The 15,478-nt window shown below is 33.4% G+C and overlaps 2 protein-coding genes and 1 long non-coding RNA gene across 5 annotated transcripts in view; 1 reads left to right on the forward strand and 2 right to left on the reverse strand.

The window, feature by feature from the left end:
* Window positions 1-45: 45 nt before the first annotated feature.
* On the reverse strand, window positions 46-9,551 carry LOC100881650 (putative fatty acyl-CoA reductase CG5065). 2 transcript variants are annotated; one of them, XM_003704900.3, is made up of 9 exons: window positions 9,384-9,551; window positions 3,833-4,067; window positions 1,880-2,043; window positions 1,661-1,796; window positions 1,360-1,559; window positions 1,037-1,289; window positions 769-959; window positions 424-681; window positions 46-335 (listed from the first exon to the last, which is right to left on the reverse strand). In XM_003704900.3, the coding sequence occupies exons 2-9, from the start codon at window positions 4,046-4,048 to the stop codon at window positions 200-202; spliced, it is 1,554 nt and encodes a 517-aa protein (XP_003704948.1). In that variant the 5' UTR covers window positions 4,049-4,067; window positions 9,384-9,551; the 3' UTR covers window positions 46-199. The 2 variants fall into 2 exon arrangements, with proteins under 2 accessions (XP_003704948.1, XP_012144426.1); XM_012289036.2 differs by lacking the exon at window positions 9,384-9,551 and having other exon boundaries at window positions 1,880-2,059; window positions 3,833-3,971.
* Window positions 4,802-15,478, forward strand: part of LOC100876622 (fatty acyl-CoA reductase 1) — a 57,823-nt gene continuing 47,146 nt past the window's right edge. For both annotated transcript variants that reach the window (XM_076535705.1, XM_012289043.2), the window contains exon 1: window positions 4,802-5,006. The gene's annotated coding sequence lies outside the window, so the exon portion shown is untranslated. The remainder of the gene's footprint in view (window positions 5,007-15,478) is intronic.
* LOC143265414 (uncharacterized) lies at window positions 12,643-14,882 on the reverse strand. Its single transcript, XR_013039911.1, has 3 exons — window positions 13,181-14,882; window positions 12,915-13,114; window positions 12,643-12,822 (listed from the first exon to the last, which is right to left on the reverse strand). It is a non-coding gene; the product is annotated as an uncharacterized LOC143265414 (long non-coding RNA).

Consider the following 15,478-nt stretch of genomic DNA (forward strand, 5'->3'; position numbering starts at 1 on the left):
ATATATTCTGTAATTATAAAGGAACATAGAAATAATTTAACAAAATTTGATTTTGGTTGTAAATATTTATTATTGAAAAAATAGTCTTTTATAGTACAATATTTAATTTGTTCAAATAAGCTAATATAGAAAGAAATCGTAGTTTATTTGGTCATCTTACGGTGCAAAGGTACTAAAAATACTGTAAAGTAATATGTGATTAGCGCAAAAGCGTCCGTTTAGCATATGACCAACTTCCTATTAACAGCGCTCTAAAGCATTCGCTCCAGGATGCCAGTACATAGATCAACAGTATGAAGAAAACTATTTTTGTAATCACATCAACCCAGTACATCCTAAGATTACAAAAACAAAAATAATTTTTACATTAAAAGTTTGAAATAAGAAGGATTATTAGAAAATAATTACACAAATATAGCTTACAATTTCAAATGTCTTCGAGCAGCTGGCAAAGTTTCAGGTGGTTCATTTAGAATATAAATTCTTGCTGCTCGTATGCATGTTTCAAAATACGCATCTATGTCCATATCTTCACCGTGTATTTGATACTTCTTATACTCTATGGGATTTAGTTTTTCTCGTATTTCGTATATATTTTTATTTTCGAAATCCCATTGATTGTTAGCATAATATTCGAATACTTCGAAACCTTTTTGTATTCGACGTTGTACACGACACATTCTATGCGAAATCATTTTTTACAATCGTCTAATTACTTTGATTTAGAAGTAACTTACTACAGATTGAATCCATTATACGTATACTTACATTGGTTTATAACCTGCAAGGAAAATAAGCGCATCTATGAGGTAGGCTGGTATCGTGTGGAATAAAAACACACATATATTATGTATCAGTCTTGATTTCTTCATGCTTCCACCTGGATACCAAACAACTCCATTTAAAGGCACTTTTTCTGTGATTTTTCGCCCACGTGCGATAATTTCTGCCCAGGATACCTAAAAGTATCTATGTTACAGTGATTGTTCTTGATAAACAGGGCAATATATTTATGTTTTTAAAACTAGTTATTCACTTTGAACTCGCTGCTACTTGTAAGATTGTAAACTCTCTTTTCATGATCTTTGAGGTAGATGAAATTCCAAGAACTGGCGAGAATTACATTCACTGCAATATCAACAGGTAGATAATCTGCATAACCATTTTCGTTGCAGTACATTGTTCGTATAACACCTTTTCCAGCTGCTATTAACAGTCCTGTAGGACCATTGATGTTATCTGTCCACCCAGGTATAGGTTCTTTCCATACAGGTATGACTATACTAGGTCTACAGTTGGAAAGTTCTTTGAGATAAGAGCATATCAATTACTTTATACAAATGTTAACAAGTTCTCTACCTTAGTATGATTGCTGGAATTTGTGACATTGCTTCATTAACAAGACCTTCTGACAAGGCTTTGGTAAAGGCATACGTATTGGGAAGATCTCCTAAAATTTTGTCTGTCATAGCTTCAACGACCTCGTCATCCATCCATTCAACACACTTGATTATTTTATGAGGATCTGCAGGTGGAGGATATGGTTTTTCTCCTAAGATCTAAACATGATTGTACGCTTAATATAGAATGCATAAAATAAAAAAATATTAAAATTCTGTCTTCGATTCTTAATAGTTACTAATTACAGTAGAAACTATACTTTTTCTTCGAGATGACAGTAAGCTGTACTGATATGAGCAAATAACTTCAAGTGTTTCATCTCTTTTGCTAATTCTAACATTTGCTTTGTGCCACGTGTGTTCAATAAAACTGCCTTCTTCAGTAGCTCGTCAAATCTGAAAAAGGAAGGATTAGTAACGAAATCAATCCATTTAATAATCTTTAATAAAAGTTTCTCGTTTAGTTTATCCCACGTTACCGTACTGTGGCGGCTCCATGGTACACGATGTTAATCTTCTCACAAAGCATTCGTCTATCCTCTGGGCTTAGTCCAAGTCCTGGCAACGATACATCTCCGTTTACGACAGTTACTGCTTTGTGAAGTTCTTCCATACCTCTTTTCTGTTTGACTTGCTCGAAAAGCTGAAAATATCGATTCCTAAATCATATTAGTTAAAAATTACTTGTTGAATTTGAGAGGAAGTTAATTACATAATCATTGTGTAGTGTTAGATTCTTTTTTTATCATACTCTTTGAGTTCTTTACATTATGTTACGTCACGTTATACACAGGGGAGGCTTCCCTAAGGAAGATGAATAGAAGAAAGCGACCCTACCATTCAATACATATAGTACTCTACAGTTATGACGCATTGTATACATCCAAATCTAATTTGAAAACTTAAAAACGTAGAAATTTTAAACATTTACAAATTTCGGCAATCTAAATATCCTCCATGTGGCGAGTTCCCCTAGACAGTATACAATGAAATTATAATATAATGAATTAACATACGAATAAACTTATTTTCTCGCCTTTCTTAAATATTTAATATTATTTTTAAATCAATATAAATCACTGTTTGAACTGAATGCGTGGACAAACTTGTTCTCAGGTATTTCTTAAGCATTTAACAGATGCTACGTTTATATGGGCGTAAACCAATGTTGAAACGTATGCATTAAAAGGTGAAAGTTTGATGCTTTTTTTGTATTTTGATATATTTTTATGTTTAGTGATAAAATTATGATTTAACTTTTGATCTTAATTCGAAGCTTTTTGTATACACATTCCTTATAATTTTTGTGCTAAATTTTTACACATTTTTCTCATTTTCAAAATGCCAATTCTTTTACACAACTTTATCATTTAAAAACGAATCGTATTCGATTAAAAAAAGAAAACCGCCAAATTTTGATTATATAATATAGTTAGTCTAAACCGTCATTTCGTTAGAAAATAAAAGTGGACAGTTGATTTAATGCAAGAGCAAATTCTTCTGTCAACGTTACATCAGTTGTGCGTGCGTGTTAGTGTGTTACAACGGGATCCAACAGCCACCGGCTCGAAAGATGTGACATAACACATCGTCACAAGAACTTTCACCATGTATAAGGTTTGATAATAATAACATTGGACGTTATGTCTATATAGGAGGCCTTGACTTCGTTTCTCACACTTTTATTCCGTAAAATAATCACGAAACTAAATAGTGCATTTTGATTGTAAAACATGAATCATTCTTCCACGAAGTATCTCCTTTGGAAGAATACGGGAAGAAGTTAGGAGGAATCTAAGAAGAGTCTCCTGGAAAATTAGGGAATTCAGGAGAACTTAGGACTTTGTTACGTAGAACTTATCAGATATTTGGGACTTAAAAACTTTGCAATTTTTTAATTGGAACTCTGAAATTTTGAGATAGATGGATCGTTACCGAGAAGGACTAGCAAACGGGTAACTCTGTGAGTTAGCATTCTACCATTTTCTTCTCAGATGTCTACGGGTATCGAGTGTGGTCGATGATCCAGGAATATAAGTATCTAGGGATACAGAGATCTTACAATTTAGGAATATACACGTAACATATGTTTCCTAATAACTAGATTCTTCATATTATGTAGCTTTTACCTAAGTGTCCTTTTTAATATTTCGTAAAAAGTACGACTTTATGTAATACTTTGTTCTTTAGAATTAGGCCAGGCAGAATTCCCGTGACCAGAATGTGGGATTTCGACCAAGAAACCCGTTTGCGTACGTACAAGTGGTTCTATTACTTTTTCTTCATACTTATGTAATACCGTCTGTACGCTTAGTTCAAAGCAAATTGTCTGTTTATAACAGTATTGGACATCGTAAAAAATTGTAGTAAAGTTACATGTAAACACGTTGTTTTACTTGAAGAGTTATTTGGAAGGTCTTTTTGGTACTTACCGGAGAATTGAAAATTTCTTCTATACGATGCTTTGGATCCTTGTTCTTTTTTGATCTGACCAACAGGTAAAGTTGCTGCGTGACCGGTATACATCTGAGAAATTTCTCGACAATGACTTTTCCTAAGAAACCAGTGCCACCGGTAATTAGAATGTTCTGATCTTTGAAGGTTTCCAGTATTCTATCAGGAATCTCCTCCACTTTCGATTCAGCCATGTTTCTTTTATTTTATGCTCTATAATCGGTAAACGAAAAAATTATTTAAAAATTGCAATTTTCAGGTGTTAGACAATAATAAGCTTAAGAAGGTAAAGATAGCTTTCTATCATATTCAGTGAATAAGCCAATTATTTAAATGAACTGCTTCTATAAATGTCAAATCGGAAATAGCATTGCGATTGGGACGGAAGTTGCAGCAGTGTTCATGAATATTTCGAAAGAACCCTCGCGAATGACAGTAATCTTTCCTATTAAAGACTTGTCGAATAAATATGCATACAATATGTCGTGCTGAATAATTTTTCGTTTATTCATTTCGAACGGAAAAATAACGAGTGACTTAAGTCCGCCATTTTCCTAGAGCAGCAGAATTGACGCAACGTATAATTAACAAATTGTAGTTACAAGTACAATGTACCGCACCGTATACTTTACTTAAATACCTTGGGACGTAAACTGCGCAAAATTATTAGAAACTATTTGGGGTAATTACAGTTTTAGCAAATAACATTTGAACAATTATAGATTTTGAAATTTAAATTAAAGACTTGTAAAAGCACGATGTACGAAATCGACTAATCAGATGTCAGTATTTTTTGACCATTCATAATCGAGGATTTCAACTTATCGTGTCCTACAATTGGTTCGGAAAAATTGATCTGACCAATCTTGACGCCTAACGGATAACCGGGTCACGTGATCGGCTCTACGAAACAAAAGACGCGAAGAGGTCGAACAGTTTGAATTTGAGTGTCGTGGGAGTATGTTGAGACAATGAGTGTAGTAAATAACGCGAGTGAAAAAGTTATCTGTGTCGTAATTACAGTGAAATTTGATTGTGTTGATACGCCTGGATGATCATAATTATGCAGTCGCGACAATCTGCAGATCCAGCTCTGTTTACTTTCATGACAGCAAAGCTCGATGTTTACGAAATGTGAGACATCATAGCACGGTATGTACGTTCTATTGTTTGGGCATGCTTTATGTAGTTCGAAGTAATATATAGTTTCGAAAATATTCAACAAACGTACACATAATAATATTATGCTACACGAATCTTGGCAAGTCACGTATCTGTCGCTTTTATTCGTATAGAATGAATCAGCATACGAAATAGGTTAGTCGTTTACGTTTAACGAGGATCAACATAAAATGTTCTTCGCGCCAAAACCACATATCTGTTAGATACATTTTAAATGGCGGTTCTCAATTCGATGCTTATCTGCGTGACACTTTTCAAATTGATTTGTAAGTTATCTCAAGTGTGCAGATTTAAGAAGATAAATGATTAAATTTCAATGAATTGAAATACTTTTGATTTTCTGAAAGCTTGTGTACTTTTCCGTGAATTATTTTTCGAAATGAATTTGATTACTTCGAACTCAATTGCGTTGATCTTGTCAACTAACGTACATAACGCGAATATGGGATTTCATATAGTAAAATTTTAAGTATGGAATTCCATACGCAACAGAATCTCTTCTGAGAAATTTCACCGATACCGAAAACGCAAATATTTAGAACTCCGTGCGTAACTTCATACATAAAGTCCCGAACTTCACGCAACAAAATTCTAAAAGCGAAATTTCGTTTTAGCAAAGTTTCAAGTGTGGAATTTCACGCATAAAAATTTTGAAGCGTGAAATTCCACACACAAAAAAATCTAAAGTGTAGAATTCAACATTTGAAACTCGATTATGCGTGAAATTTCATGCTGGGGATTTCCCTGTCTGTAGAATTCCGCGTCTGGGGTTTTTTGTTGATAAAAATCCATAAATTGGTTTTTGCTGCATACTGAACCCGGCATGTGCAACATAGTAGCAAATCATATATGTACATAATAATACATATATTACAGTTTATCATAATTTAAAATAATTTTTTATATCTTAAAAAAAAACGAAATATGTATAAAGTATAAGATATATATATTTAATCACTGTTGTGTCGAGTCAACCGTCGAAGCCAAGGGCAAGTAGAGGTTTTTCAGTTATCGTGTCAATTTAATGCACCTTCTCGCTGTTTTCTAATTTATGCAGTATTCGTCCGCGGTCTACCACTCGATCATCAATTATATAAATATGAATCAGACGAGTAGATTGCGTTAATATTAACTGTCCGTATTAATATTAATTTAATCTATTTTTAAAATTCATTTGAATAAGCAATATTAAATTTGTATTTCAATTCAAGTAATTATACTTGTTATTATACTTGTTATTATAGTTATTATCCCCACTTCATGTTCATTTTACTTAACGTATACATATTTATGCCCGATTTACATTCAAGCATAGAAATGCTACTCATTCCGTTTGACACGTTAATATTTAATACCAATAACCTCAACGAGTTAATTATATAATTTTCTTTCTCTTTAAGCAACAAATGTAACGACTTTTACACAATGAAATCTGCATAGAAAAAACAATATTCTACTTATGCAAATATTTCTAGAATGTTGCAATGGACTTTACGGTGATGCGAAGACGTAATATCGCATAGATAAAGAAACGGGAACGACAGAAATACAAGTTGACCAGTTTGAAAAGATTTTTGCAACGATTATGTTAATAAATAAGCAGGTTCACCCAGTAGATGACGCACCCATTAAAATTTTGTTTTTTAATTACAGCTGAATGTTTGTTATATAACTATTAGAATGTAGTACCAATTAAAAAAAAATTGTATAAAATACAAGTAGTAATTACACACGTGTAATGCGTGTTGCAACATTCTAGTGAATATTAATAATTTATAGCGTTCAAATTTTATATTTCCATTACTGAAGTAGAAGAGTATTCGGTATTCTATATTCTTAATATTTCGAAATTTATTTATCCAAAAAGTAGTCAACGTTGTTTATCCTGAAAGTGATCAAGTTTATATAACCAAACAACAACGTAAAGAAGTATAAAGAAAAAAACTAACATAATGTTATTCTGAATAATTAAACCAGATATATTAGTATTGCAGAAAGTTACCGTGTTTTCATCGTGACACTTAATGTATTAATAATAAATTATTTATGCAAAATGTCGTATTTAGTCAGAGGTGTTATCATTTGTCATCATCGAAGTTAAACGTTAGAAATTAAACGTTGTACTGCGGTTGTAAAGTCACGCCATGCACGAGTTGAATCATTCTATTACATATCGTAAAATTCTTGTTTACTCTTACGTTTTCGTATTGCTTCATTTAGAAAGCTTGTTACTCTGAATGATTTAAACTACACACAAAATAGAAATTTTTGTTAAAACACAAACTAATTTTTTTTAATTTACAATCATTGCAAGATTCTTGTTATCGCATGGCGCGTTTCCACCATTAATCAGTTGGTGCCTCTACAAATCACCTTGCAAATCGCTATTCTAAACGTAACGTGTGCTATATACATAAAGGTCAATATTATATACATGTAGTAGAACCTCGTTATATCGCTACAATTTAGGTCGTTAACCACCGTCTCTAAATTTGGTAAGATAGTAATTTGGAAACTTAGAAACTCGAAAATTTTGGAAATCTCAGAACCTAGGGATTTCTAGGAATATAAGAATCTGAGGGATCTAGGGATTTTTCAACAGTTTTAAAGTCGTCAATTTAAGAAATTGGATATTTGGGGTCTGGAAATTTGTCATTTTTGAAATTTGGAGAATCTAGGGAATTTAGGAGATTTATAGGTTTTTGGTAATATTAAAATTTATGAATTGAGGAGTTTTGAAATTTAGAAATTTGGGAACTCGAAGATTTGGTTATTAACCTTCTAGGAATTTTGGGGGAAATTTCAGATTTCGTAAATTTACAATTTTTGGAAGTATAGGGATTTTTAGGAAATTAAGAAATCCCCAAATTAGGAATTTTGGTGACTACAAAATTTGGGGACTTGGGAATACGAAAATTTTGATATTTAAAACTTTCAGAAGTTGAAATTTTGAAAATTTCAAAACCAGATAATTCGAGACATTCAAACATTCAAGAAGATAAAAAATTTGTAGCACGAAGAACATTATGTATCTAATCATGCAGTCTGTCACGCACGCAATAAATTGTAGTCTATTATACAACATTGTCTCTTTTTACATCGCCGCGCCATTCATTAGAGATTTTAAACGCGTCCGAGTACTCTCATCTTAGAATCTGTCATCCGCCATGTAGTAAAAAGTTTTAGCGTTGAATAATGCTTACGTCAATTGTTTTTCCTTTTTTTTCTTGAAATTGATGAGTTAATCGTATACGTTCTGAATAATTTATTCTACTTTTACTACTTACAACCGATTTAATTTACATATTTTTTAGACATTGTATTAGGCATAAATATTCATTGGTTAATCTTGTAATGTTATGACAATATATACCCTAAGCAGGTAGTTGGAAGTCTTATTTTATTCTATAAAATTTACCAGCTTTCTACTTACTGAACTTAACCCACGTTTCACCTATATTTTACGCATTTCAACGTTCCAACGAACGCATAATCGTCCTTAGCGTATTAACTACGACGCGCTCAGAAAATTCTGGCGAAGAAAATAAGACGTTCCTTTTAATATTTCAGTTGCTCGTTAATCAGATTATGTATATTTAATAAGACTCATATTTTAAGGAGTATTAATTTTTCTTATTCAGTTATGACGAATAAAGGTATGCTCAACAGGAAAAATGATATATGTTAAATTTACATTTTTTCAATCAGTAAAATTCAAACGGTAAAAGGTTTACGTTAGTTTATGCTTCATTCGAGAGAAATTGTAAGAGCAAAATATCTCGGAAGAACGTTATAATAAAAAATGTAAGAAAAAGTAGACACAATATTAAGGATAAGGACTGTGATTATCGATGTCGTTTATTAACTGTAATAAGTATCAATGCATCGATAAGATGCGTAACTATCGGTTACGTTGGAATGTCGATAATTCGATACATTAATAATATTATTATGTTAAGAGGCGATTTTAAATAGTATTTAATTTCTATATTCCAAAATAAAAATTCTTCAATTTTTGGATTTAATAATTTCAGGAATTTCGAAATTTTCAAATTCCAAACTTTCTTAAAAATCCGAATTTTTAAATTCGAAAACTTCATTTCTTTTAAATTCCCAAAATTCTAAATCTCACATCCACAATTTCCTAAAAAATCCCTAACTCGCCATATTTTCGATATATCGTTATGACCAACGAGTCGACTACGACAATCGATAGTCACATTTTAAAAATCTGTGAACGCCGCGAGCAGCCTTCGTGACAGATTCGAAACGTTTCAAATTCTATGATAAATCTCGCAGCCGGTGTTAAAACGCAGAAAGTAAATCGCTGTTAAATCGAAGACTTACGGAACGAGCGAGAATTCCTCGGTCCTGGCTTTATCCGAAATGCGAGCACAAACCGAGCGGATTGAACCGAACGAAACGAAAGCACGATCGACAGTAAGAGTGATCGTAAAGAGCCGATCGGTGGTGTTACTCGGATGGTGAGACCGGTGCAGACTGAGAAAGCATAACGCTGGCCCAATATTTTCCTGGACGCCTCATCGTCGTTCGATGCAGGGCCGTATTCACTTTCGTTTGTCCGTATCCCTCTCTACCGCCATTCGCGTCACCGTACAAACTTGTTTTATTTTGTATCGCGCAATTTATTTAATCCCCGTTTCTCTTATAACGCGTTCCAACTTCCAAGAACAATTTTCATTAATCAACGACCAATTAAACGGTCATATTGATAAGAAACGCGTATCAAACGTAGTACAAATTCATGTTGAATGTACTGCGATATATCAATTAACATTTATCGTTTACACCATCTGAATTTTGTGTAGGAAGTTATGTCCTTGAACCGTAGAATATGTGTTCCGAATTTCACTTTGCTTTCTTAATTGCTTAACACCTTCGGTCCAATTCAATATTATTTTTATCTTTGCATTCGTAATGTGGGTAATGTTCATATTTCGGTACTTGGTAGTTTTAGTATGTTTGAAGTTTCGATGATTATGGTAGCTGATACTTTAGGGATTTAGTGAGTATTTTATATGGAGTACTAGGGGTTCGATACTTTTTATATGCAATACTATTGGTATCATATATTTTTTGTACTCAATGGGGTGTTCGATGATTTAGAAATTTGGCATCGGGTATTTGGTACTGAAAGTACAGTACATTTATGATCTTCTATGTTTAGTTCTTTTTAGCTCACTAGTTTTATATAATAGTTCGATTAAGCTTATTATGCAGTGATCTTATCAAACGAAAGGGCAAGTTACGCTCTTCTGCATAATTGCTTTCATGTAGTGCTATTCACGTCCAATAACTTGACGAATCAATAGAAACCGCATTGCATTTATCTTTCAATTTGCTATAGCACTCACAGTGTATTTTTTAAACATTCGACTTGGGTGTCAATAGTGAAATTTTTAAATTTTTGAACACACCAGTCAATATAATATAAAAATAGTAATGATGCCAATACAGAAAGAGCAGATAAGAGTACTCCCACAGAATACGTTACGTGACGTGATGCTTGAATAAACAGAAAACTCAATCATTCGTAAAATAACGTCTAAACAGAAGATTGCCAAAACTTACTAGCCCTTCGGTCGATTATATAACCTGACACAACTTCTTTCGTAGAATAAAGAAAGTTCTTTACTTGAAAGAAAGCTATTTCCATCTGTGTGTTTCACCAATTGCTCAATCTGCGATTAACGACGCACTGGTAGCGAAGTGGTCTTACGTCCCTAGAGAAACTGATTGTGCGGGAGAAGAAGGAACTTCATCCCAGATGGATTCGGAGATTTTACGGATTTGGAGATTTGGAGATTTGGAAATAGGGAAATTGGGAGATTGGGAAATAGGGAGATTTGGAGATTTGGAGATTGGGAGATTTGGGGATTTAGGGATTTGGAGATTTGGAGATTGGGAGATTTGGGAATTTAGGGATTTAGGGATTTGGAGATTGGGAAATTGGGAGATTGGGAGATTGGGAGATTGGGAGATTGGGAGATTGGGAGATTGGGAAATTTGGAGATTTGGAGATTTGGAGATTTGGAGATTGCGAAATTGGGAGATTGGGAGATGGAAGATTGGGAAATTTGGAGATTTGGAGATTTGGAGATTGGGAGATTGAGAGATTTGAAAATTTGGAGATTTGGAGATTGGGAAATTGGGAGATTGGGAGATTGGGAGATTGGGAGATTGGGAAATTTGGAGATTTGGAGATTGGGAGATTGAGAGATTTGAAAATTTGGAGATTTGGAGATTGGGAAATTGGGAGATTGGGAGATTGGGAGATTGGGAGATTGGGAAATTTGGAGATTTGGAGATTGGGAGATTGAGAGATTTGAAAATTTGGAGATTTGGAGATTGGGAAATTGGGAGATTGGGAGATTGGGAGATTGGGAGATTGGGAGATTGGGAGATTGGGAAATTTGGAGATTTGGAGATTGGGAGATTGAGAGATTTGAAAATTTGGAGATTGGGAGATGGAAGATTGGGAAATTTGGAGATTTGGAGATTTGGAGATTGGGAGATTGAGAGATTTGAAAATTTGGAGATTTGGAGATTGGGAAATTGGGAGATTGGGAGATTGGGAGATTGGGAGATTGGGAAATTTGGAGATTTGGAGATTGGGAGATTGAGAGATTTGAAAATTTGGAGATTTGGAGATTGGGAAATTGGGAGATTGGGAGATTGGGAGATTGGGAGATTGGGAAATTTGGAGATTTGGAGATTGGGAGATTGAGAGATTTGAAAATTTGGAGATTTGGAGATTGGGAAATTGGGAGATTGGGAGATTGGGAGATTGGGAGATTGGGAGATTGGGAGATTGGGAAATTTGGAGATTTGGAGATTGGGAGATTGAGAGATTTGAAAATTTGGAGATTTGGAGATTGGGAGATTGGGAAATTTGGAGATTTGGAGATTGGGAGATTGAGAGATTTGGACATTGGGAGATTGAGAGATTTGAAGGATTGGGAGATTGAGAGATTTGGAGGATTGGGAGATTGAGAGATTTGGAGGATTGGGAGATTTGGACATTGGGAGATTGGAAGATTTGGACATTGGGAGATTGGAAGATTTGGACATTGGGAGATTGGAAGATTTAGAGGATTGGCAGATTTGGAGATTTACGAATTTGAAGATTTGGTGATTCGGTAATTCAAAAAAGTACAGATCTGGAAGTTTGGAAATTTCTACATTCTCACATTTGAAAATTGCAGAACTTTTGAGATTCAAAAGATTTGATCTCCAGAAATTCAGTGATTTTTGTGCCTTTGAAGATTCGGTGAAAGTAAGTAAAAGGAATAGCACTGTAATTAATTGAACACTACGGTTATTTTCTCTACAGTTGAATGAGACGTACCGAGTCTTGCATTTTACAATGAATTGCACTTTAAGACTCATTATTTTTCGTACAATATCACTGACGTAATATACTTTCGATTTTCAATTCTGTCGTCCGAAAACACAAGATGGGCTCTTCTTTTCTTGAAACTCGATAGAAAAAAGTGTCTCATGCTTTCGCTGAGTCAGTTTGAAATAAGATTCCCCTCGATGACAGGAATGTTTCGAAATTAACCGATGACAAGAACGTCGGGAACAAGAATTTTATTGGTAGCAGAAATTACAAAAAACATTGAAGCGTAAATTTCATTGTTTTCGTCTCTTAACCGAATTGCATTAATATTCCCCTCGTGAAGTATGGTTTCACGTTCATTTTAACCTTTTAGAAATTACGCAACACAATTATAGTCTACAGATCATTTGGCGAGATTGACTTCTGTGGAAAATACAAAGTATTATACTTTCTTGTGTTTACATATTCTCTAAAGGTACTTGTGTAATGAACAAATTTATTATTTTGGAACTTACGTTTATGAAATTGAATTATATAAAAATTCCAAATTCGTAGATTTTTGAGGTCTTATAGGTTCAAAGTTGCAGATTTCCAAATTCCTAAATCCTCAAATCACTAAATCCCCAGATCTTTAAATCTCGAAATTCCTAAATACCGCGAAACCTCCAAACCACGAAAGTTGCAGGATTCTAAATATATCTCCAGACACCTAAATCTGAAAATATGCAAGTTGTCAAAGCTGCCATTTATAAACATGAAAAATATCCAACTTTCGAATTACCAGAGTAAAATATGTAGAAATGAAAGGATCGGAATTCCCTATGAGACAAACCGTAGACTAATATGAACAATCACGTGTTGTCCCATACTTGCATGCTACGTAAAGAACACGTAATATGGAATGTCGAAATCCATATTTTTTTCTTTACTCGTGAACACGCGTGTTCCTCCATTCTTTCTCCTACCACTTTCGTTTTCACTCTCACTTTTTCGCTCTCACTCTCTGACCCTCGTACTACGTATTATTTTCCTTTAGATACTCTTTTGTTAGCGCAAAAAGTGTTGTCATTGACACTGAGCAACGAGCGTCCACTTTATCGGGATTAGAATTTGAAATATGCACTACTATAGGGTGTCCCATATGTATACGCTCTGCTAATTTAAAAATGAAACATAAAAGTGGTAAACGTTAAATACTAGTCACATTGATTGTTATTTCGGTCATTTGTTATTTTAACACTAAAACTACCAAGCCGGTCAAATGACCGCTCCACAAGTTTCTTATTAAAAGGTATACATTTTGTTGAAGTACATTTCTTGAAATCAGAATTGATTTTCATCAAAATAAAGAATAAATGTGTGTACTAATTTATGTTTCATCGTTTGTTTATTTAATTTTTAACTTCATTTTTAATTTCAAATTAAGTACGCGTTGTATGCCGGTAGGTTTAGTGTTAAGATAAACTAATATAAAGTTCAATTTTAGCTTCCAAATTAATGAATGGTAAATAATAATGAAATATACATCTAAATTTTAATGTTGACATTGATTCTTTGTCTTCTACTTGTTCATTTTACTCTTGGAGATTCTTGTTGTATTAACAATTATTTTTTACATAACTGATATATCTACATTTTTGATTTTTATGAAAGTGAAAATCACATATTCATTTTTATACTCTGCTTAGTTAGTTATTACAAGTTTTTGCAAAAAATGTTTGCAAAATATTAGCATTACAAATAATTGTGTATATTTATTAACTTATATTAGTAATTTTCTTCCTTAAAATTATTTGACGACTAATTATTAATGACTAAGAAATAACATTGCAACTAAAAATATCGTAACAAAAGAAACTGTTTCGAAAACGATGAAATCACATTTGTATCCTAACGGAAGTTTAAAAGTTAAATAAAAATCTATTTAAAAACTTTTTATTGCTGAGATTCGGTCAACAAAAGACATTAACAATTGACAAAGTATAAGTATGTTTAACAAAACTCTTTTCATAGTTTCTTACGTTGCATCGAGCGTATTTAAACACGGGTAATGTTAGAATACAAAATTTCGCGGAAGAGATTATGCGAACTTATGTACACGAACGAAAAAAAGACATAAGAGGATTTCGACATTTTTAAATGTCACCACAGGGAGGCGGTTTGTCAATTAGACTTGCTAGCTGAATGTATATTTTCATTCCGGTGTACTGCGTTTCTTTTCTGCGTTTAGGCTTATTGAAGCCGTCAAAAGAATTAATCATATAACGACGCAGTCTTGTAAATAATAAAGTTAGCGTGTTGTTAACACTCTGAGAGAAAGCGGAAAGGTGGCTACTGAAATGGTTAAATTGTTCAACAGCGGAATTTGGGGTTTTTTAGGTTTCGAGATTTGGGGAGTTTGAAGAATTAGAGAATTAGGGATTGAGGAATTTGGGGATTAGGGAATTTGGAGATTTGGAGATTTGGAGATTTGGAGATTTGGAATGTTGGCAATTTGAAAGTTTGGGAGTTTAGGAAATTGGGAATTTGGGAAATAAGGAATTTGGGAGATTGGAGATTTGGAATGTTGGCAATTTGAGAGTTTGGGAGTTTAGGAAATTGGGAATTTGAGAATTTGGGAAATTGGGAAATTGGGAATTTGGGAAATAAGGAATTTGGGAGATTGGAGATTTGGAATTTTGGCAATTTGAGAGTTTGGGAGTTTAGGAAATTGGGAAATTGGAAAATTGGGAATTTGGGAGATTGGAGATTTGGAATTTTGGATATTTGAGAGTTTGGGAGTTTAGGAAATTGGGAAATTGGAAAATTGGGAATTTGGGAAATAAGGAATTTGGGAGATTGGAGATTTGCAATTTTGGCAATTTGAGAGTTTGGGAGTTTAGGAAATTGGGAAATTGAGAATTTGGGAAATTGGGAATTTGGGAATATGGGAATTTGTGAATTTGGGAGATTGGAAATTTGAAAATTCAGGAGTTTAGAAATTTTTGAATCTGCGAATTTATAAATTTGAAAGAATAGAAGATTGTAATTTTAGTCTCTGAAAATTTTGAAATTCCTAAATTTGGATATTTGAATCTGA

The sequence above is a fragment of the Megachile rotundata genome, chromosome 1 (assembly GCF_050947335.1).
Source record: "Megachile rotundata isolate GNS110a chromosome 1, iyMegRotu1, whole genome shotgun sequence".
NCBI classification, from domain to species: domain Eukaryota; kingdom Metazoa; phylum Arthropoda; class Insecta; order Hymenoptera; family Megachilidae; genus Megachile; species Megachile rotundata.

What these genes read in the sequence shown, in the direction of transcription:
- LOC100881650 (XM_003704900.3), bottom strand. Translation starts at nt 4,048, where the DNA reads ATGGCTGAATCGAAAGTGGAGGAGATTCCTGATAGAATACTGGAAACC. An exon ending in ACTGTCATCTCGAAGAAAAA is followed by an intron (nt 1,560 to 1,660) that starts GTATAGTTTCTA and finishes AATCATGTTTAG; the next exon opens with ATCTTAGGAGAAAAACCATA. An exon ending in CTTGCAGGTTATAAACCAAT is followed by an intron (nt 682 to 768) that starts GTAAGTATACGT and finishes GATTTCGCATAG; the next exon opens with AATGTGTCGTGTACAACGTC.